Here is a 17316-nt window from a genome sequence, read left to right as displayed (position 1 = left end):
AAAGAATCATACACTGTAATTCACTTGCAAAGTGCATTTGCCTGCCTCGTTTATTGAAATTGGGCAACTAGCTTAAGTGACTTACCCCTATTCTGAAAGATGATGAATTTGAGATCAGAGTTTTAATTTGTGCAGTCCTCATGTAATTTAGAAGCAGTTTCCTCACCAAAACACTGTGAGTAGAATCTGAGAAAGAGCTTCTAAAGTGTAAGGTTTCTTTTCTTTAGTGTCAGACTGTAGGTAACATATTCTCTGCATTAATAAAGAAGGATTGTGTGGTGGTTTTATTGGTAAGCTTCTCACTGATCAGAACAAGGTCTAGCTCTGTGGTATTATATTTGTTTGCTAGGGCTGGTGTAACAAAGTACCACAGAAGTTTAAACAATAAAATTTATTGTCTCATAGTTTTGGAAGCTGGAAGTCTAAAATCAACTTGTTGGTAGTTGGTTCCTTCTGAGGGCTGAAAGGAAGGCATGTATTCTAGGAATCCTTGGAATGTGGATGGCCACCTTCATGTATACATGGCAATTTTCCCTGTATGCATGTTTATCTCTAAGTTTTCCCTTGTTATTAGAATACTGGTAATAAAAAAAGAATGCTGGTAATATTACATTACAGCTTACTTGTATGCCCTCATTTTAGCCTTATTACCTCTGTAAAGACCCTGTCTCCAAATAAGGTCACATTCTGAGATATTGGGGCTAAGATTTCAACACACAATTTATGAAAATCAAGTTAACTAATATTTGAATACATTATCCAAAGATAACATATACCAGGTTTATATTCTTTAAGTTTATTGATTTATTTTGAGAGAGTGAGCAAGCAGGGGAGAGGCAGAGAAAGAGGGAGAATCACTTGCAGGCTCTGCACTGCCAGCAGAGCCTGATGTGGGGCTCAAACTCACAAACCATGAGATCATGACCTGAGCTGAGATTCAGTCAGACACCTAACCAACGGAGTCACCCATGTGCTCCTACTGATTTATAGTCTTCTGCCAATTAAATTGTTTTTCCTTTTTTTAGAAGACAATCTCAAGAGACTGTTTTCAAGTTAGAACCTAAGGTGTTGCTTCTGTTTTTAAAAAAGCTTCTGAGTTGTGTAAAACTAGATCACCCTGCTTGATAGAACATCAAGATGGCTCCAGCTTTACTTTTCCTAATTTATACATACTTGTGACTTTATTTAAAAATTTTTTTGACCAGCTGATGATATTTGAAGATGGGGTTGTGTCTATAAAAATTGGATACAAACTGGAAAATGTGTCCAGCTTTCTTTGAATATGGCTTTCCCCTTATGATACTGCTCCCTACTGACTTTTAGAGCCACAGATCCTTTCAGCTCATATAACTAGATTATACCAGATAAAATGAGCTTGGAAATGCAATTCTCAGGGTCAAGTGCAATGACAACCCCACAACGGAACCACCTATTATTTTCAAACACTCATGGATACAGGGTTTTCCTCTTATGGGAGAATATGTGTGTCTTTTTTCAATGATCATAAGGCTCTAGCAAAAAGGATTTTCATTTTTATCATTTTATATATATATTTTTTCATTTTACGTTTTTCAAAACAAGTAAAACATTAAAATGTTATGTATAATTCATACACACTGAAAAATGTAACCTAAAGTGAAAATGACTTATTAGGGATTTTCAAACTCTTATCAAATAATTCCTAGGAAATAAAGATTTCTAGAAATGAAAAAAAAAATCTGTGAATAAATAACCACTGATGGGGAGCAAAAGCTAAACAGGAGAAGAAGAAAAAGGTGATGCCCAAACACAACTTTACGAGGCTTGTAGCCAACATGCTAACATTATCTACAAAGTAGTTTTTATATTTATTCTACTTGACCAGGCTTCTTGAGTCCTTTCTCTGGATAAATATCTTTAACTAGTAAAGTGATTACAAATGAAAGCAAAGCCACTAAAGTGACTACTATCTTAAGGACTTTGAACCAGTTGGGATAATGTGGCAAGAGAAAAAGTTCAATGTGTAATGCTATCCCCAAACCTATTATTACTGTGACTATAGCTTCACTGAGTCTTTCAGAAATAAGGAAGGCAAACCATGAAAACAGAAGAGGAGGCGTACTACTAGCTAAACTGAGGAAGTCTGGTTTGGCTGTATTATCTTCTGGCAGAGCAAAACCCCATTTGATCCCTCCCAAGAAAGATAGGAAACTGGCTCCATAAGCCATCTGAGTAAAAGCTAATAAGGGGATATAAGTCTTTGCCATCACCATGACCAGTGGTGGAGCAACAAAGGGGATTACTCCTGCCAGAATTATGTATAATAGTGGCTTTGGGCTTTCAAGCAGGAAAGTTATGGTGCCTGGTGGCTTGGTTGGAAGGACTTCTTGCTTCTGCTGCTTCTTAAAGCTGCATGGGGAAGTATGATAGTATTGTGTCTTGTTCATATACACTGGAAATGATGAGAAAAACCAAGGCCCTGGCAACAAAGGGGAAAAGTTTTGCTGGAGACATGTCTTGAGAGAAAGTGTTTCTATTCTGCTGGCTCCTAGTCGGAATGTGAAAGAGTACTTCAGCATCTAAAGAGAAAACAGAACCAGTAGACAAAAACAAATTTTAAAATAATAGCAATTTCTTAGTTAATCCCAAACTGAAACAATATAAAAACAAACCATCTCCTTTCTATTAGTACATCAAACTTACAAAAAGATTGTACTATAGGGTGATGTTAATGCTAGCTAAGGCTAGCAAATAGTGATAAAACATGCAAAAGAAACTGAATAGAAACCTAGTGATGTATTTTTTCCTACCACTAACCTTATCCCATGAAAGGAGTATCTGAAAGAGAAACAGGTAAAGAGTACACCTTTAGGATCTGGCATTTTAAACTGCCTCTTCTATTTATACCTTGCAAAAGAAGCAGTGTTAATTACTGTGGGAATGCTATTTTATATTGATAAAGCAATCTACCTTCCAGTTTAGCTTTATAGAAACTATACTTTCCATAGCTCCATTCCTTCCTACACGTCTCTGCCTACTTTTCTCTGTAGGGAACCCATCTTTCAAAATTCAGCATGAAGCATTCCCCAGTCTGAATTAATGCTCCTATAACTATGTAAGTATCTTCTGCACATTCCCATCATAATTCTCACGGTGAATGTAAATTATGTGTTTGTCTCCATATACTTGAGAGTCAGAACCATATTTTTTCCTTTGTCTTCGAAGAAACAAAAAAACTCCCCAGTGCCTTTCATGGTCACAGCCAAAATAAAAACCTTTCCTGCTGATTCTGTGCTTTAGTGAGCAGATTTCAGACTTCAACTAGCTAATAGATGAACAGTGACTCAAAAAGCATTGAATGAAAGAAAAAAAAGCTATTTAAGAATCTTGGTGACTCCTCAAAATGCTAGGAATGATTCCATCCTGGAGTTTTTTCTTCCTTTTGTTTGGAATGTTCTTCCCTGAGCTGCTTGCACAGCCTATTCCCTCTCTTCCAACCTATTTTTAAGTACCATCTTAAGTTTATTGTTGATACTCCCTATTCCCCTTCCCTGTTTTATATTTTTCCAGAGGACTTACCACTTGATATATGAAATAATTTGTTTTACCCACCTTTTCCCGCATCACCTAAATATATAAGGATAAAGATTTTTGTCTTTTTTTTTTTTTTTTTTTTCACTGCTATTGCCTCAGCGAAGCAGTGCCAACAAAATTTGACGAATAAACCAACCTTTGAAGATGCCTGAGAAAACTTCTGGATGAAATGAAGCATGCTGGGTCCAATTGAAAGTCTTGCTCAGGAAGATGCCAGGCAGTTCTGATTAATTCATTTTTACAGCTAAGTGGAGGGGCTGAATCAGAAGTATGCTGCTGTGTACAAAACAAGATGTCACTTAATTTTCTTCATTTTATACATATCTTTTTATAAGTAGTAACTCAAGAATTTTACTTTGAAAACAATCATTAATGTCTTCAAAAAATCAGTACCACATTAAGTAGATAGATCCTTTTCATCTCTGAACCATTCTTTTATTTTTTATTTTTATTAATGTTTATTTCTTTTTGAAAGAGAGAGCACATGCGAGTGGGCAAGTGAGGTGGGGGCAGAGAGGGGGAGGGACAGAGGATCCAAAGCAGGCTCTACACTCTCAGCGGGGCTTGAACTAATGAACTGTGAGATCATGACCTGAGCTGAAGTCTGGATGCTTAACCAACTGAGCCACCTAGGCACCCCTGAACCATTCTTCTAGCTTTTGCTGTTTGGTGTAACTGAAAAAGTAATGTACAGTGACAGAAGATTTGTATCTTACAAACACCTCTATAATTCCCCAGCTGTTGTGACCTTGCATAAATTGTTTCCTTGAAGTGCAGTTCTCTCATTAAAATGGAAAGTTATAGCTTCTCTGTTCTCTTTTTTCACCTTAGTTACCTATTTTGGGTAGGCATTTACAGTTCCAAATGATGGTAGCAATCAATACAATTTAGCTGTGAACCAAGCACTGTAACTATGTGTTTTATATGCATTAACTCATTTAATACAACAACGTTATCAACTTAGTGCTGAAAGAACACATATAGCCTGTTAAATTAGAGTGAAGATTTTGGAGTCAATTTGTGTTGGGATCATGGCTCCCCCACTTACCAAGTATGTGACTTTGAACAAGTTATTTAACCTTGTTATGTTGCAGTTCACTCACCTTTGAAATAATTACAAGAACTACATAGGGTCGTTTTGAAAGTTAAAAGAATTAATACATGTAAAGAACTGAGAACTGTCCCTAACATAAAGTAAGCACTCAAAAAGTATTAACTATATTCCCACCTTACACAAGGGGAAATGGTTAAAAACCCTGTCTAATGTAAGCAGCCAGTAAGTGGTTGAGTGAGAAGATAAATCTAGATCTGTCTTACATGAGTTTCACTCTTAATCAGGAGAATGGGTGTCTAAAAGATCCAAAAACCACATGTGCTACCTAAGTAAACATTTTAATGAACTAATTTCTAGGTTACAGCTCTTAAGGCTGGGTAGAAAAATCCTGTATACATACCAGTCAATGTTTTCATTCTATAACATAAAGACGGAGGGAGGGAGGTTATCCCGGTCCTATGAATAGATCTTAGATGGCACTTACACCCACTCCTGACTTCAAACACATATATCTGCGGGGCCCACACTCACTGTTGCTCAAAATCACCTGCGTAAGAGCTTTCCGGACCACCCCCACTTAAAATCTCAATGCTCTTTTCACTTTCGGGACTCCCTACGCACTATGACCATGTGATTTCCAACTCTTGGTTGTTAAAGGGAAAGAGTGATGGCCTAAACCCCGGGGACGGCAACTGGTAAGGAAATGAAGGGCAAAGAACCAAGGGTTAATCCGCTCAATTTAGGTGAAAACGGACGGTATTTCCACTGCCCCAGAGGGAAGACTTGCAGACTGCAAAGCCTCAGAGTGAACATTTGAGAGAAGTGTCTGGACGAAAGGATCCTCGGGAAACTGCCCCAGAGTGCTCGCGGCTTTGATTTACTCTCAACCCTTGGTGACCCCATTCCCAATCTGCACCCTGTGGCAGCCGCCCTGCTACTTACTTGCCACCTTGGAATCAGGAGATGTAAATAAAGCTGAGCCGCCAGAATAGCCAGGTATTCAGGAAAAGGCAACTTCCGGCACGTGGGTGGTAACAGTCCCTCCCCACTTCCTGAGAAGGGGCGGGTTGGGGAACAGTCCGGGTGGGAACTTGACCAGCGCTGAACTGGTTCCCATGCCAGGCTTTCCATCTTGGGTTATTATTTTAAATCTTAACTCTGGAAGCCGGCTTTTGAAGTCTGTAGGATGCCTGAATGGTCTTTTTTTAAGGTTTCCCAGCCAGCAGAATCTGCCCCTCCGAGTTCGGGAAGGTAGAGTGTAACTACTGAAACAATGACAGGTGATAGTGGTAGGAGAGATTTGGAGTCTAGGTCGTGTGACTTGGCCAAATTGTTTGCCATCTCTGGAACTCATAACAGGGTTTCTAGGATCGATGGGCCACATCTTACAATGTATTAGGGTCCTGAACTACTAAGAAAAACAAAACTGTTTTTACTTCCATTCTCGTTGCTTGGACCTGGAAACGTATTAAGAAAGAGTATGGGGGCGCCTGGGTGGCTCAGTTGGTTAAGTGTGGGATTTCGGCTCAGGTCACATCTCCCGGGTTGTGAGTTTGAGCCCCACGTCGGGCTCTGTGCTGACAGCTTGCTTGGAGCCTGGAACTTGCTTCGGATTCTGTCTCCCTTTCTCTCTGCCCCTCCCCTGCTCACACTCTGTGTGTCTCTCAATAATAATAAAGATTTTTAAAAATTATTTTAAAAAAGAGTACAAGGGGCAGGACTTTTGCTTCCATGAAAGGTATGGTGATAAGAGCATTGGTTTGGGTTGATCTGAAAAGTTAGATCATTCTTTGTCACCCTCTGTTTTAATTTTTATTTATCAGCTCTGTGACCTTGGACAGTCTCGTGTCTTCTCTGGGCCTCCATTTCAGTCTATCAAAGGAGGCAGCGCCGAGCAATTTGAGCGTTCATCTGAAAACAATAGAGCTGAAAGGGCCCACGCTGGCCGCTTCCTCCAATGCCTCAGGACTCTAGGTAATCTAGCTTCCCGGCTGCTGGCCACCATATAGCTTAGCGTCCTGTGCAGGGTGGGCCCATTGCGAATTCTTCGTAATAATAACCGCTTCTAATCGCGATAGGCTTTCACTTTTATTTCCTTCTGTCATGGCAGCGCCGCCCCTTCCAGTAGTGCGATATCCAATGAGGCTTTGGGTCGGAGAAACAACTTCTCCACCCAGGCATAGGAGCAGGCTCCGGACAGAAATACGCCCTGCGCTGGGCCAAGGCCGTGACGCCAGCCATCGGGCGGAACTACCACTCCCAGCGGGTATAGCGCGTCGGGACCAGCCGCGCAGGCCTCAAGAGCCGGGCGGTGTGGCCCGCTGGGGGCTGAAGTCTTAACGACGCGCGCACTGGAAAGAGTGGAAAGTGGGAAGGGTCGGAAAACACGGGATCCTACGAAGCCGGTTTCCTAGTACTTGTACGGGTAGTTTGGGGACGCGAGCATGCTCAGAAGTGGGGTACGGGAGGACGAAGGGGCGGGGAAAAACAGTACACACATACACACCCACCCACTCATTCACACGCATCCAGGCCCTGGGCCGGGGGATAAGAGGAGGGATACCAAACTCGGCTGGTCTCTCCCTCTCAAGCGGCGCGAGGAAGGGCAGAGAATTCAAGTCGGCAGACGGGTGGGGGCACTGTCTCCAGCGGCCGTAAGTGGGGGGGGTTGGGAACCACGTACGGAATAACTGCCGTTCACGCGGCGGAACGTTGGCTGCGTGGGGCGCCCGCAGGGTCACCCGAACAGGGCTCCTGCGCTTGCGCTCCTGTGGGAGGTGCGAGCGGGTGGGCGTGTGCGAGGCGTGGTCGGAGGGGGGAGGGCCCGGCTGGCCGTCGCTCCTCCCCCTCTTGCCCCTCCTGGGCCGTGTGGGCCGGGCAGCCATTTTGGGAAGAGCTTTGTTATGGTTGTGGGCTCTCCACCTTTGCGGGATCAGGAAGCTGGGGACGCGCCCTCAGACGCCGCGTATGCTCCCTGTCTGTAGCCCCGCTACGGCCGGGTGAGTAGGGGTTCCGGGAAACGGGCGGTAGGGGATCTTGAGTCGTCCCGGCTCGGGGCTCCGCCCGGTGCCTGACCAACCGGCTGTTGAAACTAGTTGAAGGAGGCTCTCTCACAGGTGGTTGGTATAGGTCGGCCCCGGGAGGGGGAGAGGAGCCGAAGGGCCCGCGGTCCTGTGGTTCGGACTGGGCACTTCCCCCGCGCGAGGAGCTTTGCAGTCGAGTGTTGCAGCGGCTTTGCCCGAGCGCTTCTACTTCAACTTTGGTCTTCGGGTCGGAACGCTCACCTGCGGCTCTCTGGCTCCTCTCCAGGCGTTCCGGCTTGTTGGTGGTTGAGTGGCTTGGTTTACGGGTTTCTTTTTCTCCCCTTCTTAAATTAGAACCAAGGGCTTTTGTTTTCCAGTGAAGGAAAACCTAAGGAGGAAAAAATAGTGTAAGTCAAATGTGGGACCTCTGAGGGGAAAAGAAGAGCTTAACCACCAGCGTTTCGGTTCTCCGTGGTAGCGAGGTATTTTCTTTGATTTAGATTTAAGTCGATATCCAACACCTACGGATCGCCTCCTCCTCCGAAAAAAAGCTGGTCGATGTTGAAGAGTTTTAACGAGGATTTTTTTTACTGTTTTAAATCTACCTCTCTCCACCCCCATGCAATTCAAAAGAAAGGCTGAATCTAAAATGGCTGTAGCTTGGGAAGTGCCCTAAGCTTCAGTAACTTAAATACATTACCATGTCTTAATTTTTGGTTGTTTCTTCTACGAGGGCAGCAGCTGAATCTTTTGATATTTTGGTCTTCTTGCAATTGGTGTCTTGAAGAGTCCTTGCTAGGTGAAAAGAAAGGTGAGGCTAAAGAAGTTTGCTTACTCCAAAAGTTTACGTAAGAGTGGGTGCGGGTGTATGTGTGTGTGTGGTTGCTTATAGTTTTGAAATTGTGCTATGATGGTAATTTTATCAGCCAACTTTGTGCTCTGAGGTTGGTTTGTCATATTTGTTGAAATACTTATTCTCAACTTTGATATTTATTGCTTACCAGGAAAAAAAACCAGCTAATGGTGTGGGTCATGTTTTAGTAACAGAAGTCACACATTCCTGAGTAAATCCAGTCCAAAACTAAAGTGATTAGTAGTCTTCAGAAGACTCAGATTGGTAATTTGACGGACTTCTGAAGTTTTCCGGTCTTTTCTGTGTAATACTTGAAAGGAAATCAGAGTGCTCTTAAGTTTGGGACCTTGATTGCAACTCTGTGAGACAACCAGTGAAAACGAACTTTAGATGTGGAGTGGCTGATTGTTGTGCCCTTTCAAACAAAAGGCTGCCTTTTTGTTTGCCCCTCTCCCCCCCCCCCTCCTTTTTAAGCCATCAGATCCAGTTTAACTGAAAACAAAAAGGCATAGACTGGAAATCAAAAACAGATAACTTCAGTGTTTGGAAAGGTGCTTGAGTTTCAGGTTGCAATTTGCTTAAAAGATAAAATAAGAAAAATGCTAATCGTGAATGAGAACTTGGGAATTAACAATAAAATAAGCTGTCATCTTCCTTAAGGAGTCAGTTTCAATTTAACATACTGCATTCTTTTAACACAAAAGTTTAGTTTTGTCAGTGCTCCTAGGATCTTTTTTTGTTTTTAAATTATTTTGGTGATTTTACAAGAAAAACATTTGCAGTGCTCTATAGAAATTACAAGTCAACTGCTTTGTGTTTGGCCATTTGCCTACTGAACCCATAAACTTAGATGCTCAAAATGGTTTGTACATGTTGATATAAATATTCTTTCAATTGATTCTGTATATAGTATCTTATCAGAGATCTTGAAATAAGGGGGGATGTTAGGAAGCCTTTTTATTTTTTAATGTTTATATATTTTTGAGAGACCGAGACAGCACGAGTGGGGAAGGAGCAGAGAGAGGGAGACACGGAATCCGAAGCAGGCTCCAGGCTCTGAGCTGTCAGCACAGAGCCCAACGTGGGGCTTGAACTCAAGAACTGTGAGATCATGACCTGAGCTGAAGTCAGCGTTTAACCGACGGAGGCACCCAGGTGCCCCTAAGCCTTTTTATTTTTAATAAATGGAATCCACGGGTTTTCTCATCAGTGGCTGTTTAAAAGCTTGGCTGAGGGGGGCACATGCAACCATTTTAATAAGTTTGGAATGATAAGAAATCTGGGACACATTTCTGCTTATAATTCCTATCTACTTATTTTTAAAATGTTTAATTTTTTTTTTTTTTTTTTTTTTTTGAGAAAGAGAGCATGCACTTGCTGGAGGAGGGGCAGAAAGAGAGGAGAGAGAGAATCCCAACCAGGCTCCCAGCTGCCATTGCAGAGCCAGACTCTGCTGATCCCACTAACTGGGAGATCATAATCTGAGGTGAAATCAAGAGTCGGACCCTCAACCGACTGAGCCACCCAGGCGCCCCCTGCTTATAATTCATTTTTAAATTCTGTTATAGATACAGTACACAATTCTGAATCATACTTTAGCAGATTGCATATCTTTGTTTTATGGTTAAATTGTATGTACTTAGTAACAGTGATAACTAGGCAATCTGTTTCTAAGTCATTGTGCTTCACCATTATGAATGCTGTCTTTACTGGTGAAAATGAGACTATTAGAAAGTTGACAGGCACAAAAATTTTAAAGGATCGCAACTAAAAAAAAACTTCATGGAAAAGGTAAATTTTGTAGTGGGTTATTTATGGTTTCCCAAATAGATGGGTGGAAAAATCGAGGTGCAGCATAGATAATATGTTACCTCATATGTGACTGTAGTTGCCGTTGTCTGGAATTTAATATTTGGTGTGTTGAGATCTAGCTGTCCAAGTCATTTCTAAATCAGACTCTGATTTTTATTTCCAATTGTAGTGTGCCCAAAACAAAACTGGCTACAACAAACTAGTTAAGTAAAAAAAAAAAAATAGTTGGGGCATCTGGGTGGCTCAGTCGATTGAGCGTCCGACTTCGGCTCAGGTCATGATCTCACGGTCCGTGAGTTCCAGCCCCGCGTCGGGCTGTGTGCTGACAGCTCAGAGCCTGGAGCCTGTTTCAGATTCTGTGTCTCCCTCTCTCTCTGCCCCTCCCCCGCTCATGCTCTGTCTCTCTCTCTCTGTCAAAGATAAATAAACATTAAAAAAAAATTATAAAAAAAATAGTTAAGTAAGAATGGCTGAACTTTTGTCCACAGGTAATTTTAACTAATAAGGTAAAATATTGCTAATGTTATGTGACTCGAATTTTTATAGATGATTGCAAATATCCCGGGCAAGTATTTAAAGGAATCAAATAGGGGCGCCTGGGTGGCGCAATCGGTTAAGCGTCCGACTTCAGCCAGGTCACGATCTCGCGGTCCGTGAGTTCAAGCCCCGCGTCAGGCTCTGGGCTGATGGCTCAGAGCCTGGAGCCTGTTTCCGATTCTGTGTCTCCCTCTCTCTCTGCCCCTCCCCCGTTCATGCTCTGTCTCTCTCTGTCCCAAAAATAAACGTTGGAAAAAAAAAAATTTTAAAGGAATCAAATAGTTATTTTCCTTTACTAAAGCAAACAATCAGCCTTTACTATTATTTTTTTTTTTTTTTTCACTTCAAGAAATGATAGAGGCTATACTGTGGTGCCAGTTTGGGTGTTCTAAGGTGTTTAGAAATTCCTAAATGACCATAAAATGTCTTGCCAGCAAAGAACTTAGTAGTTTAACACATAAGTGGAAAATGTTCATAGGATAACAACATAGAAAGCTGTCTTTCTTAAAGGAGTTGACTTTTAACATACTTACTATGTTTACCTTCCTTTTCTATGATAAAACTGCTTTGCCTTATGTTAACCAGATGTCAGGCTAGAATCACCAGCATGAACAAAATTTTGGTACACTTTTCTGAGCATTAGGTCTATTTGTGCGGAATACATTTTGTTTTCAGAAAAATCAAATTCATTTAAGTTTGGGTATACTTTAGATTTCAAACTCTTATTTCTGCTGATTGTAAGTTTAAATTTTGTTATATAAAAAATTCTTTTCTGAATGATTGCTATCTTTGAAGTATGTTGAAAAGTTGTTTTGAGGGCTCTTTGGCTAATTAAAAGGTAGAGGTATTCCAGTGTTCCTGCTATGTGTTTATGAATTATTAGCTCTACTTTTTAATTAGTCTTACGAGATATGGTGGGAAGGGTAGTTTATTTTGGGCTTCATAAGCTATGGGTTATAATAGAGTCTAGTATATAACCCAATGTATATAATTCCTCAAAATACTTTTTAATAAATAGATAATCTTATCCCTTCTACAAGTGAGTGTACAGAGGGTCCAAGAAATTACGTAATTTACATAACATAATGAGAGATCTGGATTCAGGCGCCTTTCTCTGATTCTGAAGCTCAGTTTCCACCACATCTGATGCAAAGATGACATGGTGTGGTAATTAAGGGCACCAGTTATACAGCCAGGTTTGAATCTCAGCATTGCCACTTACAGCTTTGTGACCTTGGAGAGTTTAAAGTGAAATTTCTTCTGTGCCTTTTCCTTCCTCTGTTAAATGGGGATAATAGTAATTTCTCGTAGAATTATTGTGGTAAATAATATTTGTAGAGTTCTTAAAAACAGTGCACTTCATGGGGCGCTTGGGTGGCTCAGTCAGTTAAGAATCTGACTTCGACTCAGGTCAGGATCTCAGTTTGTGAGTTCACACTCCACACCGGGCTCTGCGCTGATAGTGTGGGGCCTGTTTGGGATTCTTTCTCCTCTTTCTCTGCTCCTACCCCACTTGCGATTGAGCGTTCTGTCTCTCTCTCTTTCAGAATAAATAAATGTTAAAAAACAAAAAAATATATATGTATGTATTTATATATGTATATATAACAATATTTCATAATTGTTATATAAACTGTATGAAATTGTCTTTAATGAATGTCCTTTTACCAATCAAATGAAATTTAGTGAAATCTGAACAGAATGTTGCATGCGGAGGTTCTTCTTTTTTTCTTTATTAGGTATTATTTTTCTGTTAACTTTTCTAGTTTATCTGAATCAGAATCTAGTTCCCACATACTATAATTGACATTCTTTCAAGCTTCTTAATTTTTATGTTTCTTCTGTGTCCCCCCCCCCTTGCACTTTGTTGAAGTCAGATTATTTGGCACAGTTTGCCACATTTGAGATTTTTCTAATTTCTTATGAATTGGTAGTTGGGTATTGAAGCTTAGATTGAGATTTGATTGATGCATTGGGAATAAAGAGAAGACTAACTTCATAGGTGATTCTGTGCATTTGGGGATTATTTTTTTCTGGTTTGTTCAGTGGTTCTCATATCATTTTCTTAAAATTTGTCTATTGAGCAGCATAGAGTAATTAAATGAGTTATTTGTCCTCCTTTGATATGCATGTAAAATGGAGTGTTTCATTTGCCAACTTAATACTAATTTTCCAAGCAGTTTTTTTTTCCTGTCCTTTTTTTCTTCATAGTATGTATTTATGGTGTTGTAAAATTGAGCTGAGTGTGCTGGGTTTGCAGTGGTTTTGTTTTCTAGTTTTGGTTACTAGTGAGTAGTTTTCTCAGTGTATTTGGTTTGAAAATTTTTCTCCTCTTGCTTATGCCCCACTCCCAACCCCCTTAAGCATTTTATTCTTAGCACCTATTGAATGCTCACTATAGGCCAGGCACTTCTTTCCCCACACCCCTAGGGAAAACATCCAGGCATATTCTTTTTTTTTTTTTTTTAATTTTTTAAAATATTTATTTATCTTTGAAAGAGAGAAAGTGTGTGAGCAGGGGAGGAAGGGGGGGGGGGGGAGACAGAATCCGAATCAGGCTCCAAGCTGCTAGCTCAAAACCTGATGTGGGGCTCAAACTCCTGAGATCAGGACCTCAGCTGAAGTGAGATGCCAAAGGGGATGCTAAACTGACTGAGCCACCCAGGTGCTCCCAGGCATATTCTTAACACTACCTGTATTCACCATTTAATCTTTCAATGTTCCAACAGTCTCCAAATTACAGATAAAGATTTGAAGCAAAATGAGATGAAGTGACTTGCCCAAAGTTACCCAGCTAAGTACGTGGCAGAACCGGCTAGATACAGTCTGCTCTTCTACCTTAAAAGTAATGTTTGGATCGGAAGCCAAGTTTATTCTTCAGAAGAGATTTTAGAAATGCTTATAAGTTGGGGTGCCTGGATGGCTCAGTTTGTTAAGCATTCAGCTCTTGATTTTGGCTCAGATCATGATTCACAGTTCGTGTGTTCGGACCCCATGTTGGGTTCTGTGGTGACAGCACGAAGCCTGCTTGGGATTCTCTCTTATCTTCTCTGCCCCCTTTTCTCTCTCTCTCTCTCAAAAAAAGAAATGGTTATAGGTAAGATGAACTTGAAGTAAAAATGTGTGTCTTGTGATAGTTATTCACTAGTGTTACTTACACCCATCAGTTATAAAAATTATACATCGTTTTATTTATTTATTTATTTGTTTGTTTGTTTGTTTGTTTGTTTATTTTTGAGACAGAGAGAGACAGAGCGTGAACGGGGGAGGGGCAGAGAGAGAGGGAGACACAGAATCTGAAACAGGCTCCAGGCTCTGAGCTGTCAGCACAGAGCCCGACGCGGGGCTCGAACTCACGGACAGTGAGATCATGACCTGAGCCGAAGTCGGACGCTCAACCGACTGAGCCACCCAGGCGCCCCTATACATCGTTTTTTAGATGTGACAAGTAGTCTTTTCCCTATTAGGGAATTGGAGACTTTCAGGGTCAGTGTAGCTGCAAAAATTTGATAAAAGTTTATCACTGTTGAATGGCTTGTTTGTTTGTAGTGTAGTTGATACAGTGACTTCTGAAGCAAATGTTATGAAAACATTTTTGCTGTTTATAAAACCTTATGGTTTCAGGTACTTGCATAAATCTAATGCTCTTAATTATCTGAATCTCATAGCTGGCAAATTTTAATGTGTCTGGATTACATTAGGTAATAAATATATTTCTATAATATACTATTATTTGGAACTTTTGTGAGTTAAGAGTGTTTAGTTATGGTTGCAGCAAGTGTTGATGACCATTGAATGATGCAGTATTGGAAAGGAGATTACTTGAAAAAAGTTAATAAATTTTACTCTTCAAAAAATTCATATTTTGTGAAATTACTTTCAGGAAATGTTTTTTGGAACAGTGAAGCGGAAGGTGGCACAGTGATTAAAGTTTATTACTGATGGGAAAACTGGCAAGATTCCTGTGTTAGACATTCTAATTGGGATGTAAAGTGATCCTTTGTTGTTTCTTTTGACTGTTTACCGTTTTAACCCCCTTTGTATATAGCCTTTTTGTGAATCTTAGTGGGAGAGGAAGCTGGAAAGGCTGTGTGTATATAACTTGATGCATACACACATATACATACCTACGCATACACTTTCTGTCCTGAACACCTGGTAGTTGTCACCCAAGTTGTGCCAATCACATACACTTGACTGAGGACTTGCATCTGGTGTGAGAGATGCAGAGAAGCAAGGACAGTTTAGAATCCATTCCATTGGCTGGTGGCAGTAGCTGTGGCAGTGCCAGTGGGGGGGTTTCCTGGGACTCTTCTGTGGTGTGACCTTGGTTGGTAATTTTGACTGCTTAGTTTTACCTTGGTTTCTGCATGTTTGCAAAGTCAAGGAGGCTCTCATTCATTCTCTGAACTCCCAATATATTTCTGATAAACTCCTTTTCTATTTAATCTACCTAAATATAGTTTCTTTTTTTCAACCAAAGATGCTGATTTATAAAATTGGCTAATATAATTTGCTCCTTGTAGATTTTTTGTGACTGCCTTTATTTAGGGTAGTCTCCTAACTCCTGAGTGAAAAACTTACATGAATGTCTTTGTTAAAGACAATCTCAGACAATAATTTTCCCTTTTATCCACTTCCAGTTTTGTTTGTTTTTTTATTTTTAACTTTCTTTTTTTTTTGGAGAGAGAGAGAGACAGAGTATGAGCTGGGGAAGGGCAGAGAGAGAGAGAAGGAGACACAGAATCTGAAGTAGGCTTCAGGCTCTGAGCTGTCAGCACAGAGCCAGACATGGAGCTCGAACTCACTGCAGAATCTTGACCTGAGCTGAAGTCCAACAACACTTAACCAACTGAGCCACCCAGGCACCCCATATTCACTCCCAGTTTTTAAAAGCAGTAGTTCTCAATCTTTTTAAAATTTAGCTGGAGTAAGGCTTGTGCACTGTGAGTTTATTAAAGCTCCCCCATATGATTTTTCTTTTAAAGATTATTTTATTATTATAAAAGCAGTACATATGCTGGATAGAATATTAAGAAATAAACATGCAAAAATAAAAGCGTTCTCATCATCTAGAAATCACTAATGTGACTTTTGGTACACTTTTTCCAGATCTTTCTCTAAGCACATATATGTAGGTTTTTATTTTTATTTTACGAAATTGAGACTAACTTACACCTTGCTTTTTTAGTTGGTAATACCCACTCTTCGTGTGAATAAATGTTCTTTTCCTCTCATATCCAGGTGCTATTTAGATTCCCCCAGTTGATCTAAAGTATAATCATATAGCTAGCTTATTCAGTACTAGTATCTGATCCAAGACCTTGTTGCATGTAATACTTTATAATGTTTTTATTTATTTTATTTTTAATGTTTATTTTTGAGAGAGCGCATGTGTGTGGAGGAGGAGAAGAGAGAGGGAGGAGACAGGATCTGAAGTGGGCTCCAAGTGATAGCTCAAACTCATAAACCAACCGTGAGATCATGACCTAAGTCAAAGTCAAACCCTAAACCACCTGAGCCACTCAGGTGCCCCTGCATGTAACACTTTAATTTCTTTATGTCTCTTTAATCTAGCATACCTTATTTTTCAGTGACACTTGAGTTTGAGACTATCCTGAGAATGGTTTTATACAGTTGCATTCTGTGTTGTCATTTAATTTGTTCCTTTAATTCCTGTATTTTTCTCTAAAGTGTACATGTAGAAACTTGACAGATTAACATCAAAATATTTTTGGCTAGAATACATCATAGCTATATCTCGTTCTGCACAGTATTATAAAACACGAGTGGCTCAGTTGGTTAAGTGTCCAACTCTTGGTTTTGGCTCAGGTCATGATCTCATGGTTCATGAGTTTGAGCCCTACATTGTGCTCTGTGCTAACAGTGCAGAGCCTGCTTGGGATTCTCTCTCCCCCCTCTCTGCCCCTACTGTACTTGTGCACTCTCTCAAAGTAAATTAAAAAATTTTTAATAAAAAAATACATATTATAAAATACATAATGCCTCATTGACTTATAATGCTAAGGTTGATTTTTGGATTAAGGTGATAGTTGTCTGATCCGTATATTAATGATGAGTCTTCTTTTCTTGCAATGAGAAAATACTTTGCATAGTACACTAAAAGTTCCCAGTCCCTCATCAGTCACCCTAATTTTTTTTAAGTTTATTTATTTATTTTGAGAGAGAGACAGACAGAGCGAGCAGGGGAGGGGCAGACAGCGAGGGAGAGAGAGAATTTCAAGCAGGCTGCGCACTGTCAGCAGAGAGCCCGATGTGGGGCTTGAACTCAAAAACCACAAGTTCTTGCTTGACCTGAGCCAAAACCAAGAGTTGGATACTTAACCCCACTGTTGTCCTAATTTTTTTTTAAGGCTACTTTATTGAGATACTAATTTACATAATCTGAAATTCACACATTTTATTTTTACATTTTATTTATTTTTAAATGTTTATTTTTGAGA

At 40.3% G+C, this 17316-nt stretch overlaps 2 protein-coding genes across 6 annotated transcripts in view; one reads left to right on the top strand and one right to left on the bottom strand.

Moving 5' to 3' along the window:
• Positions 1-1082: 1082 nt before the first annotated feature.
• TMEM69 (transmembrane protein 69) lies at positions 1083-6147 on the bottom strand. Of its 2 annotated transcripts, none has more exons than XM_043574841.1 (3): positions 5570-6147; positions 3710-3849; positions 1083-2558 (listed from the first exon to the last, which is right to left on the bottom strand). In XM_043574841.1, exons 2-3 carry the CDS (start codon positions 3749-3751, stop codon positions 1848-1850), a joined length of 753 nt encoding a protein of 250 aa, XP_043430776.1. In that variant the 5' UTR covers positions 3752-3849; positions 5570-6147; the 3' UTR covers positions 1083-1847. The 2 variants fall into 2 exon arrangements, with proteins under 2 accessions (XP_043430776.1, XP_043430777.1); XM_043574842.1 differs by having other exon boundaries at positions 3710-3846.
• A 629-nt stretch (positions 6148-6776) lies between these two features.
• Positions 6777-17316, top strand: part of GPBP1L1 (GC-rich promoter binding protein 1 like 1) — a 65445-nt gene continuing 54905 nt past the window's right edge. Inside the window, exon 1 of one of the 4 annotated variants that reach the window (XM_043574829.1) lies at positions 6777-6994. The gene's annotated coding sequence lies outside the window, so the exon portion shown is untranslated. Of the gene's footprint in view, positions 6995-7021; positions 8462-17316 lie in introns of those variants that run through there. The other 3 variants (XM_043574828.1, XM_043574827.1, XM_043574832.1) reach the window with 3 other exon arrangements.

The sequence above is a fragment of the Prionailurus bengalensis genome, chromosome C1 (assembly GCF_016509475.1).
Source record: "Prionailurus bengalensis isolate Pbe53 chromosome C1, Fcat_Pben_1.1_paternal_pri, whole genome shotgun sequence".
In the NCBI taxonomy this organism is placed as follows: domain Eukaryota; kingdom Metazoa; phylum Chordata; class Mammalia; order Carnivora; family Felidae; genus Prionailurus; species Prionailurus bengalensis.
This window is presented reverse-complemented; position numbering and strand designations above follow the sequence as displayed.

Coding starts and splice junctions, on each gene's coding strand:
- TMEM69 (XM_043574841.1), bottom strand. CDS start 3,751: ATGCTTCATTTCATCCAGAAGTTTTCTCAGGCATCTTCAAAG. Junction 2,559..3,709: donor TTTCTCAGGCATCTTCAAAG/GTTGGTTTATTC, acceptor TTTTCTCTTTAG/ATGCTGAAGTACTCTTTCAC.